The 23,946-nt window shown below is 33.7% G+C and overlaps 1 protein-coding gene across 1 annotated transcript in view; it reads left to right on the forward strand.

Moving 5' to 3' along the window:
• The window catches only part of LOC105150613 (virus-induced RNA 1), a 37,110-nt gene that overhangs the window by 6,943 nt on the left and 6,221 nt on the right, over window positions 1-23,946 (forward strand). The window contains exon 2 of the mRNA XM_011063807.2: window positions 12,510-12,596. Within this exon, the coding sequence (XP_011062109.1) occupies window positions 12,510-12,596 (87 nt within the window). The remainder of the gene's footprint in view (window positions 1-12,509; window positions 12,597-23,946) is intronic.

Below are 23,946 nucleotides of genomic sequence, written 5' to 3' on the forward strand. Positions count from 1 at the left end.
TTATGCGGGGGAAATATTTTTAATTCGCTAATCTTAGAGAGTCCTACTATCGTAGGTTTAAATAACTTTTTCCAATTTTATTTTAGTAATAGGGTATCACAAATTTTTTTGGAGTATTAAATTTATAATTGTACGCATTTAAAATGTACACGAGACAAGAGATGAGAGGAACGCATTTTGTTGACGATATCTGCGCATTAAATTTACATTCGCCTGATTTGTTATTCAGAGCAATTTTTAGCGTGTATTTTTGCTGTTTTTCTTCAACTTTCAGTAATCGTTTCAACTTTCAATAATCAAAACTAATTTGACCCAGACTACTATCTTTATGATCTAATGTTTTATACAGTGAAAGTCAAGAACGCTCTTAGTTATCGAAATAATGACGAGCGAAGCTAATAAACATAAAAAACTTTTCAATTAAATAAAATCGAAGCTTTCCATGCGAAACTTTTCATATTAACGCTTTCGCGAGAAGCAAGAAAAGGAAATGCAGCAGTTCCTAACAAACAATTGCGAAAAGGATGAGCTCACGTCAATATTCGCGAAACGATAAAATCGAGTTTTGCATTTAACAATCATATGGCTACACATTTACGAGCTTCAACTTTGCCATGTTATCATATTTGCGACTGCTGGTCATAATAATTATTATAATGTGCGAATACATTTGCATAGTTCATGTCATAAATTTTGCAAGTTATGGAAATTTTTATATATAAATGAATCAATATTAAATTGAAAGTCAATGTTAAATAATTTTTTCCATATATTTTAATCTCAAAAAAATTTTTTTTTTTAACGTTACAAAACAATAGTAATCACCTGTTATTCTGGAGTTGGCTTAAGTAAGTCTTACCATCGAACCGATAAAGCGGCACACTAGATACAAATAGAAAAATACGCGATTATCGGGAAATAGCGCAGAAGACACACAATAATGTGCAGCACAGAAAGCGCCACGGTACCGTGGCCATTCTTGTTGACGTAAAGAATTATGGGATGGTCGTTCGGTCAGTCGGTGGCAGACAATCCAATTATCCGCGAGTCGCGAAGCCATAAACTGCCGCGACTCTTGGCGATGGTGAAGGCGGAGAATGATAGAGTAATTATGAATAGGTGAGTGCATATCGCGCATAGACATCAAAATCGGATCTGCCAGGTGGAAATTCGTTTGAAACCAATCATTAGTGCTTTCCTCGCCTCATCTCGTTCGCTCACTTTTTGTCGTATAATAGCGCCGCCGTAATCGCCGCTTTTCCGAAAGTCTAATAACGAGAATAACGAATATTCCTCCGAAACAAATTGAAATCCAATCTCGCGTCTCGGCGAATCTGTCGGGAGCAAAAGTCAATGCACCATTGATTTTCAGCAAGCGTGACCCCGCCGAGAAAACGGTAATTTCAGGGGAGAGGGATACAATAGTGTTCGATCGACAGAAGGAAGAAATGGATTTTTTTGTCGACTTTTGGAATGGACAATTGTAAAAGAAAAGCTTTTGCACATTAGCCTTGGCTGTATCTTGAAGCTGTATCGCGAGGCGTGGCATGAGAATTAAAAATACGTAAGTTACGATTGCGAAATTATTCGTGTGTAATTATCAGTCGTAAAATATAAGCGTGGGCAGAACAATACTAACATTTCGTAAAGAACAAAACAACTTGCTAGATAAATCATCTAGAAGAGAAGATTAATGGAGTTTCTGGCTCAATGTAGGGATAACGCAAGATAACGGGGATGGTGCAAAATTTTTTTTCTCTTTCTTTCTTTCTTTTTTTTTTTTTTTTTTTTTTTTTTTTGATATATGTCCCTTGGAGTCATGTTGCGCGTACATTAGTTACACGAAAAACGACGCATTTGACAGACATGAAAAAACGAAGGCCGTCAGTATATTTCCGGATATGTGACCTCAACAGTCTCATAATAATAAGTATATTGCATATGGGAACAGGTATAGCAGTCACTAATTAGCAACAAACTGATTGTGTAAAGATTCTCAGAAAATATATGTAGTTATAATAAAGGCTTTGTTCCCTCACAGGCGAAGAAGAGATACGTATATCAAATAAAATATTTATCGTTTAGTTGTACGTTTCTCATTATATCTCTTCACATCCTGAGCGATAGGAAACAATAACGCATATTATCTGTTGCATTATTAAGGGTTATATCTGTGTGAAGGATTAATTACTTGAATAATGGAGAATTAATATTTATATGTGTAATAATTTAAAAATGATAACGTTAAATAATTGAAATATTATTTTTGATTCATTATTAACTTTAAAGTAAAATAAAATCGGAAATCTACAAACAGATACTTATTTATTGCTAATGCACAGAAAGAATGATTTTGCTGAAATATCTAAAAATTTAAGTAGATACACATTTTAAAAAATTAATTTAATTTTGTTGGAACATTAAAATAATTTATGTAGAGAAAATTTAAGCATGATGAGCAATGCTGCAAAAACTTTTGACATTTTAGCAATTAGTTTGAGCGTTCTATCTAATTATTTTGATAATCCGACGAGAATTATTTTCGTATCTGTACTAAATGTTTTAATATATCAGCAAAACCGTTCTTTCTGCGTGCTTGCAAGAAAAAACATTCGTGTTTTCAGATCTAATTTATAAAAAAGAAATATATAGGTATGTATATATATATTCCCATTAAATCCCATTTAATGGTATCTTTATCTACTTCGCTGCCTTAGCATATAAACGTGATAACATCTTACATCACGCTCAAAATTCCTAAACGCGTCACATCTCATTGAGCTCTTCTCTCCTTCTAACCGTTACTCACGCAACATTCAATGAACCAAGGCGTATAATCCATGTTGCATCTCAAGTATTTAATGCCGTTAGAACGTAAAGGAATTTATCGTTGAGACGTTGTATTGATCTTTACTTAAGCGAAGCGATGTACGCGCGCGTGTGTGTCAGTAATCCTCGCTTTGCGTGATCATCGCATTTCCGAAAATCACCGTGGTGTGATCGACAAAATCGCGTGGAAAAAGTGTACGAAACGCAACGATCGCCCATATTTTTCGTCCGAAAAAAAAACTTTTCGGCTTAACGTGAATCGGATTAACACGGTAGTCTTCGATAATACGGGATAGCGCGGAAATTCAGGACACCATCTGCATCCCGTGTCGGAATGCCTTTTATCCTTGTATAATAATTCGTTTGCACACGAGAATTTCCATTTTGTTCCACGAACGAAATCTGATGTTTTAGCGCATCTAGATCTGTGATATCTAGATATCACAGAATTTTTTTTTTATCTGCGATAATTAAACTGTCTCTTATCGCAATATAGAAATAAAATTCTTGCAATGCAATTGCATTTTAGCAATTGCATTCTAAACTGCGCGTTTGTCAAGGTGCGCTTCACCGGTGTAAAAGAAAAAAGATATGACAGCTCACGAGACGTGACATTCACAATGGTTCCCAATTATTGCGCGAGAATATTTTCTCGCGATGCGCGGACCATCATCAACTTTGCAATCATTTTTGACAGCAACTGTTATGACTAATATATTCGATATCTTGAGACATTTAGCACCGAATATAATATAATATTTTTCATTTTATATTTTTTTGTCGCACATAAATTCGTTTTCAATACATTCAAAAGTAAGAAGATATATTTAGTCTGAAGAAGCGATAATTAACACATACATATGCAACTACTATAAATAGTTAATGCGCGACCGATTACGTGTACAATACGTCTGTCATAATTTTAAGACTTCATTAACAAGCCATTTATAGACTTAGAGATATTAGTACACCTGGAGATCAGTATGTTACGCAATGTTAGTGTTTAACATATAATGCATGAAAAGCACCTAAACAAAGAGAGACTCACATATATATTTCACGGTATTTGATCAGCTTTTGCCTGGTTATCTGAGGCAAAAAATAATCCTTGTAATAAAGCAGTAAATTATATCTCTGCGCATTTTTCGAGGAAATCGTGATTTTAGGTCACGATGACGGATCACTTTTAAATTTGGGAGAATCGATTGATATTTAAAAAATATTTTTATATATACATATATATTAGATCCTAAAATTGATAATCTTTGAGAAAATTGGCATTCTTTGATTCCAAAGCTCGAAATACTTCGTGAACAATTATCATTCATAAAATGATAGAAATCGGCGCAGATAGTACAGCGTTACTATCCTATACTCGAATTATATGCTTATATATTCGTGTCCGCCGGAGCTCTAAATTTCTTGCAGTGAAATCTCACTCCAAGAGAGTGAAAATGCAACCATTCTTGAAAAAAAAAGTGAAAATATTTTATTTCTTGAAAAAAAAGTGATGATCTTTACTCTTTTTAATGAAATCTCACTTTTTTGGAGTGACATTTCACTTTTTTTGAAATGAAAATTTATTCTAAAAAGAGTGAAAATTGTCTTTCTTTTTCAAGAAGTATATTTTCACTTTTTTTCAAGGGAGCTGTATTTTCACTTTCTTGGAGTGAGATTTCACTGTAAGAGAGTGTATATTTTTCTAATTTTAAATAATTTCAAATATTTCATTTACGTTTAAACGAAGAGTAAAGAGATTTGAAAGCGATCCGTCGTGACCTAAAATCACAATTTTTTTCGAAAAATACGCAAAGGTGCAATTTACTACTTCACAGGAATTATTTTTTTGATGCTCCAGAATAACCACGCAAAAGCTTATCAAGATCCATAAAATACATATGTTTCTTCTCATAATTGTAGTCATATTTATTTAGGTGTCTTTAGACTTCATACGTGTCCTTGGCGCTCAATGTACAGACGATAAATGAGAAGCAGATTTTCAAAATGCGTTTTGTTCAAAATATAATTTTCAGAAAACGAGAAAAAAAACCTACACACACACAAGAAAATTACAGAAAATAACAATATTGTCAATCAGTAAGATGTGAAACATCAAACAAAATTGCTAAACAATTGAGAAACATGTTAAACAAATGCATTTTGTTTGTCCTAATTAAAAAACATAATGCACTTCAAAATGTCTGTTTTTTCAGCATATAAATTAACGGTGACAAAATGCTTTCTGAACCTCTTAGAATAGATTATAATATGAACCTTTCAATATATTAAACAGTACGCCATCTCTAACTAAAAAAATGAAATTATGGATAAAACGCATTTTGAAAGTCTGCTCCTCAAATCTTCTGCTCTTCAAATTTTTATCGAATTAAAATCGATCCGCAATTTCTACGGAATCGGACCTACGGAGTAGTCTCGTATACATAGAGTGCGTAATATGCAGTGATGTGTCAATCTGACGCACTTACCTCCACTGAGCGCGCAATAACTTCTTGCTTCGAACGCGGATGATGTACGAGCGAATATATATTTACACACGAATTCGCTTGCGCGTGTATACGTGTACATGTGTGCGTGCATGCGTGCATGCAGTCTATACGTCGAGCTAGTCATATCTCCCTGTACGAGACGCAAGTACTCCCAAGTTATTACGCCTTTGACATCAAGTACGTACTCCTGCGGTACTCGCTATTTCGATTCCAAGTTTCATAATGTCGAGGCTCTGTGAACTAGCAACGCCACTTCCCGTTCCATCCACACCTCGATTGGTAGATGCCCCTGTCTATCCTTACTATAACCCATCAGTTGAAACTGCAACTTTGATACCGGCGAAAGCTCAGCGTGTCGCCTCAGCAGAGATACGGATCATTGCGAAATAATATGGGGACTCCGCCACATAATTCATTTTACCCCTGTCTGCAGTAAAATTAAATTCCAAGCTCTTGCAATGTTCCTTTTTTAAACTATTTCTTTCTACCGTGACCTTTTCGCATGCTTAATTCGTGTTATGTCTGTTTTATCTCGTTTCTTTTGTTCTAATTAATTAATAATTAAAAATTATATAACTTCTTAGGGAATTGTAAGTTTATATGTAAAAAAAAAAATCGAATTGTACTAAGATTCTATCGTTTGGCAAGTTTAGTTTTTCTGTGTATGAAATTTATTGAAGTATTTAAAAATTTTGGTAAGCATTCTGAAAATAACTTTATTGAATCATTAAAATAATTATGTAGGAAATCAAACGTGATGAGCAATGCAATAAAAGGTTTTGATATTTTAGCAACGTCCAGCTTGAACATCCTACATAGTTATTTGATAATCAAACAAAATTATTTTCAGACATGTATCTAGTTAAATTTTTAGTTCTTCAACAAAACTCTGTGAAAAATAAATCCGTCCAATTTTTAGCACAATAATATAATAATAATAATAATGAATATAAATAAAAAATAATTACAACTAACAAGTATATATGCGCGCATACATGATAAATGGAATGGATGAAAAATTCTGTTGGAATAAAAAGACACTCTACAAATAGAATTCTTGAAATTTCTGAAAATGAAATTCGATGCACTGCACTTGTATGTACTACAAGACATCAGCGATGCATGGCGCGATGAGACGCTTCCTCGGAGATTTGAACATTTTTTTTTTTATGAACATTACGTGCGCTACGAGGTATTATCTTTTTTTCCCTCGGCTTTTTGTCGGTTCATGTTTGCTATCGATTTTTTCGCATTTCACTTCGTATCAGAAATATTCTCGCATCGGCAGACTCATTTTCAGCGCAATCAAGTCGCTTGAGACGTTCAGATAATGAGAAATAACTTCGACGAGACATTATAAAATACGTTCGCTAAAATTATGCGCGTTGCTATCATAAAAAATACATAACGAATATAAAGCTTCGATAATCGGAATAATTTGAGAAATAATTACGTACCGGTGTGACATTTTTGATACATGTGTACACGTTGTACCGTCGACGGTCGACGATCATTCTTTCTTCTCACTCAGTATTTTTCCTGTTAAAACATACGGCAAGCTTGAAAGCCTCTTAAAAATTTAAATAAACGCAAAAGTCTCGCGTTGCTAACACAAAGTTTAAGGAATTTTAATAAAACGCCGGTCGGAGAGTTACCATACGACTTAAGGAGTCGTTCTAAAAAGTGTTGCGTCGTGCGATCGTAATATCTTTGACAAATATTTATCCGTCCCACGTGATGGCGGTGGGTCCACAATGAAATACACGCGTCACGCGATAGAGTAAAGAGAGAAGCATATTTTACGAGACGTCGCGGCAGCAGCGGTGTCGGACCTGTAATTTCTCGCCCAACAGGGTATGCATTTTTTCATGCAGTTACATCTCTTCCGGTAAACAGACTAAATAAACCACGAGGCTGGTTCGCTAACAATCGAGCGACCGGTCTCTGTACCTACTATCTTTCGTTCGAGAAATGTTTATCTGGCGAAAGCGATGTAAAACGCGAGAGAATCACCCTGTTTCACCACCAGCGAAGCAAAGATGGTATCCATCGAAGTGAAACGAATCTAGATTAACGGAAACAACAGTGCAAAATTTACTTAACCCAAAAGGGCGAAAATATTTCACCTTACTTGCATACAACTACGTGAAACAAAATTCTAATTTCAGGTATTTTTCCCTTTAAATTTAAACTTCAGATCTATTTGAACGAGATAATCTTGAAACAGAAGGGAAATGCAGAATATCTTTAAACAACCAAGTGAAATATTTTGCCTTCCGGGTAAATTTGCACTGTTCGAAAGCGAGGAGGTTTTCGTGCAAATAGCCGAACGTCGCAGTATCTTCGTTATAAATAACGCGAGTATAATACTCGAACTTCCCAGTTAATTAAGCGCTCCATTAATATGATATTACGCTGTAAACAAAGGCAATTTCCGCGGAATCTGAGCGAAATGGTTCGAAATTTTATTGCTCTTCGTTCTCTGTAATCGCTTATAATCCGCAGGTATTTCTAACTATCGTTCGATGCGAACTTGTTAAGTTGTTAATTTGATGCATCGTCGTCGTCGGTAGCGAGCATTTTTCACAACGGCTTTATCGTGTATTAAGCTCTTGTTACGAAACTTTCCTGCACGGATAATATCTGTAATAGTATAGAGAACGAGATGTAAAGAAATAGAAATAGATACACTGAGAAAAAAAGTTGTTATTTCCAAAAATTAGTTGATCTAACTAAATGTAGCGTAATCATGGGCCGTCAGAAAATATTTGTTAGTTCAAACAAATATCATGTTTTAAATTTCAGGATTTTGTTAATGTAAATACATAAATATTTGAACTAAATAATCACTACGAACGAAACGCATTTAGTCAAGTTAACAACTTTTTTCTCAATGTAGAGATAGAAATAGAGAGAGAGAGGGAGAGAGAGAGAGAGAGAACGCTCGTAATAACAATAGAAATCATCATCTATTCACGTCAATTTCGATGAATCGGATTAATACCCTATTTGATTGACGGCTTCATTATCTTCTACGGTAATTGCTGCTATACAGATCGTCTTCAGCAAACTACGTTTACTTTTAACGAGTAAGATGACGCGTTTTGAATATCGTGAGCGAAAAGAGGGAAAGGGAGAGTTCGTTTTCCATTAATATGTTTGCTGTCAAATTTACCGAAAGGAAGGTGAAGTTTCGAGACGGACTTTCCATGTTTTAGTGCTAATTAGAGTGTTTTACCATATAATGTATCATGTGCATATATTATATTGCTCATGAAACTATTAATACTTTGCCGCAATTACTGTAATTACCTTATATCGAAATGCTGTATGGTGGATCGATCGAATCGACAAGCATTCCAATTAAGCATTCCGATCGGTCGACGATGACTGCACATCCCAAATCTCTATCCCTGTATTCTTGTATTTGGAATGCAGTTTATTACTTTCAACGTAGCATAAAAAGCATAAAAAGAGTCGCTAACTTGATACCCGATTGTAAACTTAATTAACCGGCAGATTACTGAGTGTTGGTCATGAAACTAATATCGAGCAGCGCTTGAGAAAAGCGAAATAAAAAAAAATAAAATTTGTCCACCCCAGAAAATCGATTTCAACCGCGGTAATAAAGAGTTTAGTACGTGTATTTGTACTTTTAATTTTCGCCGTATTTATTCTCGTATTTTTGCCGTATTTCTTCTATGAGAATCCATAGTTACGCGAATTGCAAACTATATCTTGGTATTCACACGTAAATCCAATTCGCGATTCTAATCCAGATGCACGATAATTCGAGGAGAATGCTGGGAATATCTAACGATACTCGTCACTCTTTTCGCTGCCACGCCGGAGGATATCTGGTTTTGACAGCTACACGATGGTGATCCATCCATAAGAAGTGGAATTTTGCCAGCCGATCCCGAGGACACTGCGGAAACGCCGAATTTCAGGAGCGAATCTATTTGAAAAGGGATCTTTTAAAAAATAATTTCAACGCTAAATAGACTTTATAAAAAATAATTTATACATTGTTAAATCTATAGTGTCAAATTTAATCTAATGTAAGTCACTGGCTTATACTAAACATATTGTTATTTTATATCAAGCCTGTCCAATTTGAGCTCCGGAGCCAAAATGCAAAGTCATCGACGTAAAAAAATTCAGTGTGAGTGTAAAATTTTGGGAAACACTATAAAGTGTTGATAAGCGTCACTCGGATCCATATCAACACTTTATGGTCCCCGAAATCTTACCTACATAAAATTTTTTTGCGTCGATAACTTTGCGTTTCGGCTCCGAAGCTCAAATTGGACAGATCTGTATTGCACTAAAACGATAATTAAATTTGATATCATATCGTGTCAATTTGACGTTGTAGGTGTCAAATTGACATTGTACAGTGTGAAAAATAAGCACTGTTTTAATTTCAACCGATATAATTGAGCAGAAGCGCAATGGCGATTAACATTAAGTTAAATTTAACTATAGATTTATGTAACAACGTACAAGATAATTTTGTCGAAAAATATGTATATTTGTTGACAAAATTGTTTTTGAGGCATTATAATATCTCGTTTTGTTTAATATCTCGTATATATCCCGAAGAAAAATCCCGAATTTCCCGGAAATTTGGTTCGCAAAACGCGTTTACTATCCGCCGCTCCTGGCAAAACTTCTATTTCATCCTGCAGTCAATGGCAGTCGCGTCGCGACGCTGCGTCGTACTTACGTACCCCCGCATCCGCGGTTCCCCTTTTTACCGCGGCACCGCATTAAGCCCGCCTAATGTCACTCGAAGAAGCGAACGGGCGGTGGGAACGGAGAAAAGTGGGAAGTGTAAAAAACGAGCGAACCCGATAGATCGATCCGGCGGAAATTTCTCAGGGGAACAACGCCCGTGAGCGCGATGCCGCAGGCCGTTCATGCGCTATCCTACATCCATCACGCAGAATTTGCACATTGGTGCTGGACAACTAGATTTACTGGCGAAATACCCCACCGGCGGAGAGGGCGGGTCGTAATCACGGAAGGAATCCACGCAATTTATAAGGCGTATATAAATTGAAAATTATTTACAGAAAGAATTAATTCCGTTATAGCGAATATATATTTATATGAATATTTATATTATTCTTGTTTTTTTTTTTATATATACTAATGTAACTCCTTAACGCACGCGCTGTGAAAGCCCGAATAGTTATAATCGACCTAGCAAAAAATCGTCACAGATTAAATTTCTGAGGTAAAAGCGTACTTCCGTTCTCTCAATTAAAGCGCAAAAAGTGCCGCATCACAATAATCAACAATATCGGTAAAGTATTAAAACACAACGGAGCCGATAGATGTTCATATATTTTGCATGTGAATTGCAATATAAATAATTAATCGTCACTATTTATCAACGCGGTAATGCATAGTGAACGTATAAATTCGTAACGTATTATTAATCTCTTACGCGATGAAAATTTGTGCTTTTACGAGCGATCGATGCGAGCGGCGCGTGTTTTATCAATCCCGCGAAATTAACAATTTAATTTGTGACACGTAACCGTTTTCCCTCGAAATTAATATCACGCCCGAGGATCGATTTTTCCGCGGATGCGGATACGATAAGATCGGCCCTTTTCACGATTCCGTCAGAGGCGTTTCGGGGCTGCCCTATCAATCTTCACCGGCGTTTTTCAGTTGTGAGCTCACGCTCGCGGATTTTCTCGGGTCCGCGTTACTGCGCTTCTTGCATGCAGAAGGGGAATAGATTGACTGAAATTGACACCTACACTCCCGCCCGTCAATGCGAATTGACGACGACCGAATTGGATAATCGGTGGAAACGCCACGATCTCGCCGGTGATGTGAGTATATCGTGGCACGACCTTACCTTTATCCTCACATCATTGTGTCACTTTCGTCCTCGTTTCTCCTAATTTCTCAATATATCTTTTCTTAGAGCTTTTATCGGAACGCGTATTAATATAAATTGATTATGTCAAATTATATTCAATATGAATTATTTTTTATCATTTCTATAGGTCGTCATTGCTCCTATTGAATATATCATTAATTTAATTAACACAATGGAGTTAACCAATTTAATTTTTTAAAATGTATTAAATTTGATTCAGTTTGTTATTTACGGTATACAGTAATATGGACACTGTTGACGTGAAACTAATCACAGAAAATAGATTGATTTACATTTTGACACATGGATGTTAAAAATAACAAAATGTTATTTCTAGCTCAAGGGATTGAATTACTATTGCTCTTTTGATATCTAACGGTGTACGTTACTCGATATCAACACGACGAGTTTTTTATTTCTTCGACAATACCTAGAATTAATTTTTTTTTTCATCAAAGTTCATATTTTTTATGGAAAATTTTTTTCCGTCACGAGTGCAGTAACGTAAAAATTTGAAAAAATTCGTGAGATTATTTATAAAATGTTTTTATTCGTTAGAAGTTAAATATTACATCGGACGATTTTGCAAAAAAATTCACGTAGATTTGAGGTGTCGCAGCCACACCGGTCGGTAATATTCGTTAGAAATCCTTCACGACCACACCACTATCTGGATTGGATGATGTATGATGTAATTAATGGTTATTTCGCGGCTAATTGCCCAGGCGATTATGACTTTTCCACGTGTATGTCGCAGCGCTGCACTGCCACGGTGAACATGAGAAGGAAGTTTTAAATAGCATGTCCTAAATAAATTGCAGAATAAATTTGCTCATCGATATAACATATTTTAATTTTTTAATGCATTGAAGTAAATGTGTGAAATAAAAATAAAATAGATCGAATTCAATTGAATAAACTAAATTCATCAATGATTACGTATATATTACTAACGTAATATTGTTTATAATGTAAGAATCTTTCGATCAAATAGAAAACGCTAGTGACAACGTAAATTTTGACACACTTTTAAAAAAAAAGTTGTAAAACAATTTGATTTTGTCGTTGATAAATAAAGAATACAACGTAATTTCCATATACAAATAAATATATATATGTATATATATGCACTGGAATATTTAAAAAAAATAAAAAAATTTTAAGATTTAAAATATATATTACTTTAAGAAAGATTCGATAAGATTTTGCAAGTACGTTGATTTTCACCATAAAAATATAGTTTATATTGATGATAATTATTTTTATTACAGGTGGATTAGGATATGATTCGTCTGATGAGGATGAGTTCGAAACCATGAACTTCGACATGGCTATGCCCAGTTTTTCTTACTTTACTGGTACGTAACATTTACAGTTCGAGACGGCATGTGTGTATGTGTGTGTGTATGTGTGTAATATAGTTTTGATTTTTTTCAATATATGTTTGTTCCTCTTAATTACATTACACATTTTCTCTTCTCTCTGCAATTAAAAACAAAAATATATATGTTTGAAACATAAAATAAAAAGAAGAAAAGAAAGTGAAGAGAAATAATTCGTAATAAACCGTAGAAAGAGGACTATAATAAAAAGAAAAGAAATTTCATATCATCTAGAATTGTTTCAATATCATATTAACTAATTCTTATCAATACGCAATCATCCGTTCGTATTTTCATCACACGTTTCATGCTAGATACAGCCGCGATAAAATATTGATTTTATTCATCCTCTGTGAATGCTGTATTTAATGGAAACGAGTATATGGTATTTTTGACGTTGAATACGCGCTGAAGATACGAACTCAATGGCGGCTGTGTCAAATCAAATGTTAAATACAGGTGCGAATGTAACCCGTTATTTTCATTAGCGCCTCCGCACTTCTGCGCTTTAACACAGAGATTCGCAAATGCGGTACGCGTGAGAGTGCGAATTTGTGTGCCTCTGACAGGTAGATCATAGAGGTGTGCGCAAATATCGCTCACGCATCGTACGAACGGCCGGAAATGCAACGTACAGCCATGATTGCATCGCGGGCGTCAGTCTCACATCCCGCTTACATGCGGTTTGTCTGAGCGTAACTTCCGTCAGTGTGCGCCTACAGGGACATTTGGTATTGTTTATGGTATATCAATTACCGCGCGTTCCGTCGTTCGCTTCATACGAATCTTGCTTACAATTAATATACGATCGACTAATCAATAGCTGTTGTGTGTGATTAAAAGATTAATTATTAACATTTTATTATTTTCTATCATCGTCACCTATACGAATATCTTTCACAATAATAATTCATTGCATCGATTCAAAGTAAATTCTGCGATATTTAACCGGAGAAATATAAAAATAACATATTGAGGTTACGAACGAAGTTATTCGAATTATAAAATCAGCTTGCAAATGAAAATTGTGTCTTCATAAAATTTCATTTGAATGTATCAAAATTTATGAACCTATGAAAAGTTATTACTTTCTTTGGTAAGAAAAGAATGTGCTTGAATATTTAGTTAAAAAAAACAGAAAAGAAAAGAAAAAAACAGGTCGTTCAAATGAAAGTCTGAAAAGGAAAGAATTTCTTTTTACGAACACAATGCCTTATCTATAAAACATAAATATAGGGATATCTCCTTTTTTCTCAAGACAGATGGTAATAATTGGAATTTCAAATATCCCCCGTTGATGTCGGTGCATTAAGTCAGTAGTGTCGCGCCATGCGTGTATTCTGCAGATTATCACGCAGCTTTACGGAAGGCAACTTCCGCTCTTCCACGTTCTAGGATGATCAACAATCTCTCGTAAACCAGTTCGACTGCGCGATACGTACGCGATACGTACGCGATACGTACGGCTTGTATGTGTGTGCGCGACCGCGGTAATAATGTCTCGCGGGTAATGAGTCGCTTATTCGTGTGTGGGAGCTCATACGTGCCCGTCACTCTCTCGTTGCGCAACAATTCGTGCTCTGGATCTATCGCAAAATGATACCGCACCCGTAGATCATGCCTTCGCTCTAACAATGTATCGCCATTTGACCATCATCGATGATCGCATTTAAGGGAATCCTCATGTGGAACTGGACCCGCATTAATGTAATTGCGATGTATATGTGAATGAGATTTTCGTCGAAAATTTACGCTGCACGATAGCCAATGCGATTAAAATCTCACAAAGGATCCCACGCTAATTCTATGAAAAATTGGATCCCGGTGAAATAAGTTATTTTTCACATATATGTAGCTTGCAATGTGATGAAAAAATGTCATACTGATACAAGGCTGAATAATGGATGGTTTTTGAGCTACGATGTATCAAATGTGTAAAACTTGTGCTCACAGAGCATCCTTGATACACGATCAAAAAGTATTCATTATTGAGTCTCGTGTCTATGACATCTTTTGTTCACAACGTTATAAGCAACATTATTATACATGAAAATTAATTCATTAGAATTCTATTGTCTATATATAATTAGAGCAGACACCTCAAAAGGCGGAATAATTGTTTAAAAAAAAAAAAATAAATAAAAATAAAAATATCCTACTGGAATATTTAAGAAGAAAGTTTGGAATGTAAATATATTCTTGTATATGAATATGTTGCTTGTCAAAATCAGCAATCTTTCTGATTGGAATTCGCAGAAAGGAAAACTAACAGTAAATAGATTTCGTCTTGCTTCCTATTCCTCTTCCGGAAGAGTAAACAAGAGTAAACAAATATACAAATCGATGCTTATACGTATTCTTGCGGTTATGCCCCGAAGAATTTGCAGAAAATGAACGCTACGAGCACAGATCGGAATCGAACGCATCTAGAAACTTATTTATCTTCAAACGTTTTTTTTTCTGATCGAGCTTGGAAAATGCTTGGTGTGTGCAAACAGAGTTAAACAAAACGACGGTGAAAAAGCCGTTTGCGTAGTATGTATGTTTTCATACCTTTTTACCTAACTAATATTTAACAAAATTCTCGTTAAATATTTTCATGCGTTTCGCGCATGCGACGCGCGTTTTATAAATATTTATAGAGCCCGAACAATATGCATCAAATGCCGAATATTCATTCGAATAAGCAAAAATTTTACATGGGGGTACGGCCTGAAAAATTTGCACGATTTCCCGAAATAGAGGCGACTTTGCAATTTCCTTAATACACGTAAAGCGCTATCGCTGCTCTTATCGCGAGATATATAGCTGTGGAATAGCTGTACAGTATTACATCCATCGCACCGTTAATCGATATACGTAACTATAGCATTACATGCCGGCGAGAGAAAGAATAACAGGTAGCCGTGGTATTCTAATGAAAGCAATTACCAGAAAATATTGTTCTAATTAACCAAGTTGCGATTACTAATGCGCTGCAAAAAGTTAGAGATTTCCTGGCAAGAGAAAGAAAGAGAGTCGATATAAAACTCCGTAAATTCGGATGGTGGTAGAACGTAATGCAATATTGAAAGCCATTTTCTTAAATTTCAAAAATTCAGCACTTATACTGGCGATATTAATTCTTGTATAAAAAGATATAAGTAAAGAATGCATAAAAATAAAAATAACTTCTTACTAAGATAATTGGATCAACTTTCACATCAAATTTTTTAAGTTTATTAGCCTGATCTATATTCTGTATTATATATTTAGTCAAATGTGAAATTTGATCTTTGATTACACTAGATTTACATTAAGATTCTTTATTAAATTGAGTTACAATAAAAATGTCTAATTTTTTTATATAATGAAGTTGAAGTACCAGAATTGACATGGACAAAATTCTACGATAAATTAACGATGAAATAAGAGAGAAAAAAATGTTGAAAATGTAACTTAATGACAAATTAAGCTCACGCTTCTTTGATTAACTGCACACAAATCTTACATAATTTTTTTTTTAAAATGAGATTATAATAGTTGAAAAAATTACGATTTTAATTGTCACAAAAAAGTAATAGGTCAACAACCATTCTGAAAATGATATTTACGTGCATAAATTTGCATATAAATTTAATCGATGAAGATGCAGTTCTTGATTTTCTATCGTATGTTCCATACTATTTCATTAAGACAAATTAGACACACATAGTTTTAATATTTTATTCAAATTAAGCAGATATTTATAATTTTGGATGGATCCTGGCGGGGCATCTCAAATTTTTTGTAAAAAAAATTTACTAAAGAATCACCTTAAGGTTTTCGACAAGAGTACATAAAAACTGCTTTTAAAATAATTTTCGCTGAACCTGAATTTGTCGAAATATTTCCATCAGGTCCAATTTTTGAGATATAAAAAAAAGACATTTGTTCAAATTGTATAGGAAAGTTTCATAGAAAAATTGATATTTTAAAAATGATATTTTATTTAAAATTAGAAAAAAAGAGATATTGAGCGTTTAATTTTTGTTTTTTTATTTTGTTGTTTGCAGCAGTAGTTGCCTAACATTTCATTTCAATATCTCTGATAACGTCTCCCAAATCCTAAAGGAAACGTTCACTTTGCACCTTAATTGTTCGGAAGAAATATCATTATCTAAAAATTGACATAACATGTTATATTTAAAAAATTCGATTTGATGGAACTTTTCTGAGATTTGAACTCATCATCCAAAACGTTTAATAAAGAAGGTTTAATATAAAACTTGTTCCCTTTTCTTCCATTAAAAATTATTCAGTAAATTAGTATTATTGGCTATAACTTGCTTCGTAAATTTATATCAGAAGAATTGAAATAAGATTTTTTATCCGAGGGATACAAAACTCGGGATCATTCCTTTATCTATTAATTATCCTATTATACTTATTGGGATCTCCATGTATTATCAGCCGATGGAATTTGACACGTCACTAGTGATAAATATTTTCGTGCATACATATTTTTGTGCGCCAGTAAAAACATTCGACAAAGAAAGGTAGCCGATCGATCGACGTGATTAACGGTGTTATCGCATGGAATTTATAACAAGGTGATCCCGAAATCCGGTATGCGCGTAGGTGGGTAAGATGGCACGTGTAACACACCCAACAAAATAAAATCTGTTGTGCCGATCGTCTTTCATGGCCTTTCGAAGTAGTGCAGCGGATAAAGGCCGCAACGTTAAATGTTAAGCTCACGACGATATGAAATATAATGCACGGATGTGAGAAATAATGCTGCACGCTACAATAAATAATGTCCTTTAGCAATGTTAATGCAAAAACTGATGTTATTTTGAGAATAAATGTATTTAAAAGTTTTATTAAATATGGATACATTATAATAGATTAAACACGTGTCTGATATTAAACGCAACTATGTTAAATTAAAAATACCTGTGTTTTATTAAATAAATTATAAATGCTAAAGATAAAAGGAGAGTGCAAACTGGAAAATATATTTTTAGACGTGCAATTATTCATATGAAAATTTGTATGAAAATTAAATAAATCGCTGAATTCTTTTAACAGATAGTTTAAACATATGTGCATAATATAAATGTATTTATGGAAACTGTAATTATAAAGCGCTATATATATATGTGAAATATTGATAGTTCCATAGTTTTTAATGTCATTACGAATTTTTCTGAGCACTGATCCCTTTTGTAGACCGCGCATCCTTTCAGGAAAGAAAGCTTTTCCGAATCCTGAAATTTCGCTTGATATCGTACGCGGCGTGATTAAAGCGCGACTGAAAATTAAATTTTTCAGAGAAAATTAACAAGTCGCGCAAGAGAATTAATTGGCGTGACTACTCGTGACCTCTGCTATTTTCAAAGAGTCGCTCTCTCTCGTGCGGCATATTTTGCGAGATAGCTGGATGGATCATATACCGCCGCAACTGTACGTATATACGGCAAATTAATAAATTAATGAATTGATAAATTAATAGATAAATTCGGCGATAATTCTGCACGGAACAATTTATCGAGGAAATTTATTAAGAGGGGAAGTACAATGAATTTTATGGTATTTTTCGATATCCTATGAATATCGAAAAATATCGTAAAAATATATCGATGTTGAATTTTTACGAAATTCAGTGCTGTGTATTACAAATGCCAGATTATAAAACGCTTTTTTTTACCGTTTCTCTGGATATGGCATATCTGGCTCTTTTTCCAATGTTTTTCCAATGCTAAAATTTCTTATAACTTTTTTTATTATCAATAAATATATTTGCTCGGTATCGTTATGTTTCTTAATGTTTGGAATGCAATCAGATAAGTCAAGCTGGACTAATAATATTTCAAATTAAATTGAGAAGCAATTTAATAATATTAATAATAGTAATAAGCATCTTAGAAAGATAATTTAACGATAACAAGCATCTTTTAAAGCTATAAATAATTTATTGTGAAAAATGTTATCTTATTATTTATCATAATTAAAAAAAATTGTTCAGAATATACAGTTTTTATAAAAGTTATAAACAATTAAATTGGATTGGGCTATATTCAAATGTATCGTTCTCGTGATATGACACGGAAGAACATTAGGAATATTAAAATATTAGGAATATATCTAAGAAAATAAAAATTAAATATAAACAAGGTATACAAAGTACATATATATATATACAAAGTATATACTAAATAATCTTTTAAGGAATGATTCTTCACATAAATTCAAGACGAAAATAATAAGATAATATTTTTCACAATAAATTTTACAGATTTAAAAGGTGCTTGTTATCATCAAATTATTTTTATCTTTCTAAGATGCTTATTACTATTATTAATATTATTAAATTGCTTCTCAATTTAATTTAAAATATTATTAGCCCAACTTGGCTTATATGATTGCATTCCAAAATTAAAAATAATTTCGGCGTGCAATTTGCAAAATGAAATAGATGTACAAAATCACATCGAAGATATTTTTTAAACATTAAAGATCTAAGACCTACTAAGATCTACTTAGATCATTAAGGTTTTAGTTATTTATTGTGTAATCAAGACGAAAACTTCATATGCTCATATATCAGAAATGACTTGCTTGGTTTCAAAGATAATATAGAATGTTAAAGTTGAAGAAAAAATTGTTTTCCAAAAATTTTAAAAATTACTAGAATTATTTTGAAAATTTTAAACATATAAAATAATCCGAGTGGGTTTCGAAATTTTTCGTTCAGCTTTTACATTCTATATTTTTAAAACCAAGGTTAATAAAAAACATGTTTTAAATATGTTTGAAATAATTTAAAACATGCTTAATTGTTGTTTTTAATATGTTTTAAACATGTTTCATTATAATACTGTTTAAAGCATATTTGAAACATTAAAAACATATTTAAAAAAAGAAACGTAATGTTTTGTTTAAAAAAAAAATCTATTTCGGATATATGATCATATGAAGTTTTCGTCTTGAATTTGTGTGAGGAATCACCCCTTAAAATCTTTTAGAAGACTTAGTATCCATCCTGTATAAAGATAGATGGGTATGCATTAAGAAATGTTTAGATTTTTATCACTAAAGTTAAACTTTTGATTGACTTCTTGAGCGAACAGAGGTTCGCAGACACCAGGAAGGAGATAAATTCGTGAGCCGCGTGCATAGCCGCATGCGATCCTTTACGTCTATCTCATATATCAAATCCCACAGGGGCACTCGTGCAGAATGCGAACCGCAACGAATAGTTTCAGTAGTATGCCTATTTGCAAGTCGCGACACGCTCAAGTCGCTGTGACGTCAGGCTTGAGAAGCTCTGATTACATTACCGTGCGTCCGATCGACCGAAGTGAGAGCGGAGATTCGACCGGCGCGAGCTGACGAGGCTGCACTCGTCACTGCACGGAATCAGAAAGACGTTGACACGTGAGTTCAAGAATTCCCGGTGCAATCGAGATGAAGATATTATAAAAACAAAGTAACGTGCGATGGAAAAAGAAAGAAGTGTGCGCTTTGCACGATAAAAGCAGCGTTTTCGCAATACGCGCGGGATTGGAAGCCGACGGAATATCGATCACAAAGCAAAGGTTGCCTCCAGCGCACGGCCTCCAAGGTCGGCACACGAGAGCTGCAAAGTTTATCAGATCACTTTCACCATTGAGAGGATTTTAACGTTGCGCTGCCAAAAGCAAATGAGAAAGACGATAATCGGTCCCGATTCATCGGCCATGCCGTCGCTGCGCCGCGCCACGCCGGTACATAATTCGTTATAATCCGGGGACTGAAAGCAACCACCGGCACCGAATGGGACAGCAATTTACGGTATAATCGTTGATTGCGCGACTCGATGAATCGTTATTCAAATTCGCGTGACACAGCGCCGTGAGAGGCTAACGGGCTGGAATGGGCCCGGGGGACCGGGAGCGCGAGCGGATGCCTTCGGATGCCAATTTCCCGATCATTTCACGAGCTGTTTATTATTTTAGCGTCACGAATAATTTGAAATTTAATACGATCGCCGATGGTATCATTGTTAACGCGGAATTCTATGCGAGGAGAAAAGAGATGTAGGGGAGAGTTGTCGAATGCGCGCATCACTTAAGCTATTTTTCATTATATTATATATTTTCCACTTGATGCCGATTTGTACGCAAATGAACATTGGAAATTGCAACTTGACATTTTTTTATTATATACATGTTTAACTTTTCATTAATAACCAATTAATTTGTCCAAAGTCTTTTTGTAACATGCTGCAAAAAGTACAAGGCAATTGGTTACCTAAATTGTATCCATAGGTCTTCTAAATCGTATCTCCTTTATGAAAGTGTTGAATTTATAAATGAAACTAATTAAAAGTATAAGATTAAAAGAAATTATTAACTAATATCTAATTTTAATTATTTGTCGAAAGAAAAATCAAGTATTTAATAATTATTAAGTAACAATAATGGAAAGATAAGAATGTCGAAGTAAATCGACGTTCTTAAATTTATTTTTGTAATTAGCATTTATATTTACATCAATTATTAATTTTATTATGATTTTATTTATTGTCAGTTATCAGTCTTATCGTAGTATGATTTAGAGGAAACTTGATAGATTTTAAAAGTATCGATTTAAGCTTTATAATAATTGTAAATATGCAACGAATGTAAAATGCAATAAATTTTCATTTATAAAAATACAAAATTATAATAAAATTGCATGATGTTATTAGTCGTATAAATTGATCAAAAATTAATGTGTTTGACTTTTTCAAATGTTGCTAACAGCTGATATCTATAAAACAAGACGTAATTTATTAAATCTTTGTCTACTTTTTACTCATTTCCTATTTCATATTTTTATTACTGAATGTTACTTAGATTAAATATCAATGTAAGATATTTATATATATGAGGTTTTACGCGACCATTACGCATTTGGCGATTCACCCTTATAACTTTAACAAATTAGAAAATACTTCTGAAAAATATTACTGCGAAGTCTCTTGAAAATTATAGCTAATTACTCTTCAATAGATCTATATTCTTGCCACTTCTTTTATTCTTAATTCATAACCAATAATTTCAGGGTAATTTCCATACACATTCAACACGATTATGCTAAGACATAACCATGAAATAAATTATATTCTTATTATATGCTAAATATATGCGCAAAATATTAAAATCATCAAAAACTGATAAATTAGTTTTATATTTTATCAATAAGGCGCCATCGTATCTTATTTCACAGAAGATAAATCAGAATTAAAGCGTAATTGAAGTTTGCAGCACGTCACGGCGACGATGTGAACGATAATTCGTTCCTATGAGATTATTAAATCACCATTAAAAGGTACGATCACGATGATTTTATGTTGTACAAAAAACCAATAGCGTAGATTCAATTTTAAATTCGTTCATTCGTATCGTTATTAGATGAGCATAACGTTAAATCAGCACTTTAAATTTTGTCCTGATGAAAATATCGTCGAAATTTGCACGTTTTTAAATATTTTTACTCTAAATTACTTAACCCGCAATTCGTACGATAAAACCATTACTTGTTGCTCGCTAAACTTGCGAAATCGATGCTGTATTTCCTTTCGCTGATTTAGCGCATTTGATAAATCGTGCACTTTGTATTCGGCTCGCGCCGAACTTTGAAATAAATGAAAATTACGGACGAGCTATTTTTAACAATAACAGGCCGTTTTGCCAGCTAATTAAAATTATCGCATGCAAAAAGCCGGTAACGCGCCGATTTCAGCAGCATATCCGATGTCATTTCTCTCTCTCTCTCTCTCTCTCTCTCTCTCTCTCTCTCTTTTCCTCGCTGGCGTATTGCAAATTTTTCTGTATGCAAACGAAACCACTGTCAAATAATATGCTGGCCCAGCGCGTCCTCATTGAGATTCCACACAGCAATAATCGGCCGATATAGTCGACTATTTTACTTCGGCAATCGCATTGTAAGCGCAATAAAGTATGCAAAATTTATCGGCATGGTCGATGTCCTCTCCGTTTTCTCGCATATATACGCTATCCGACTATGGTATAAATTATTATTACATTTTACAAAATAACTGGGTCGTGGGATCAACTACCATTTTATTTATAACACGTAACGGACGACGTCTTATCGCGAAACTTGCGGGAATTGCATAATGACATGCGAGTCTGTAGACATGTAAATATTCTCTCATATAAATATTTATTCAAAGAAATTCGAATTAAGCAGGAAGGCTGAGATGATAAAGAGACAAGAATAAACAGAGTTGATATTTAAAAAAAAAATACAAAGAATTTGTTAATAATCTTTAATAACGCGATTAAATTCCATTCGCTATTTAAATTATGGTAATAATTATATAATAATTACTGATCGTTCGGAGGAATAATTTTACATTATAGGTGAGAGAAAAGGGAGAGAAAAGAGCGCAAACGCGCCGTCAAGTAGACTCGATTATTACATGTTCATTTCTGAAATGCCCGTTTCTTCCCAGTAAGCAAGAAACATTTTGAAATATTTCAGCAACTGGTTTGTTGCTACTGGGTTTGATGTATACGGTTCTTTTCTGAAAGATTTGAAAAGAGACACAGACGTCTTTTCATTTGTTGTTCGATGTATAATGAGATCTTAAGACATAGAATTTAAACTTTAAACCTTATAAGCTATAAGAAATTAATCAATTATAGTCGAATATGAGAAAAACTATCGACTATTGGTCAATTTTTTACAGCTTAAAGCCTATTCTACAATGTGCTCATTGTTTCCTGCTTCTTGTTTCTTCTTTTTGCTTTTTTCTCCGTTTTATCAACATTTGTATTTTTTGCTACGTATTTCTTATTTCTTTTGAAGTTCGTTAACTTTTATCTTAGGCAATATAAAACAAAAAACCGGATAAGAAGCAAAAAGATAAGCTGTAAAAAATAACAAAAGGTAAGAAACAGGAAAGAAAAAGCTCATTGTAGAACAGGCTTAAGTTTTAAGCATTAAAATTTAAAGCCTTCGGCTTGTTTTCTTGCTGGATTCCTAGATGGATTAAAATCTTGCCATCGTATTAGCTGCGGTACTGACAATATCAGCATCATAGCCACAGTGGTAAGAATTTATTCTAGCTAGCAATCCAGCAAGAAAACAAGCATCGTGCGTTATCAATTGTATTGTAGACGCCGCTTTAGACACAGCTATCTTCAAGACAATCTTTAATGTAGATAGGGCTTAAAAAATTATGTATTAATATATATATTCTACTAAATTAAGTGAAAAAAATATATATATATATATTCACTGATGATTTAAAAAGATATAATAGATTAAATGAAACAGTAAATATTGGAAGTAAAAATTATGTAGACAT

This window comes from Acromyrmex echinatior, chromosome 19, assembly GCF_024713525.1.
Source record: "Acromyrmex echinatior isolate Ae372 chromosome 19, ASM2471352v2, whole genome shotgun sequence".
Lineage (NCBI taxonomy): Eukaryota > Metazoa > Arthropoda > Insecta > Hymenoptera > Formicidae > Acromyrmex > Acromyrmex echinatior.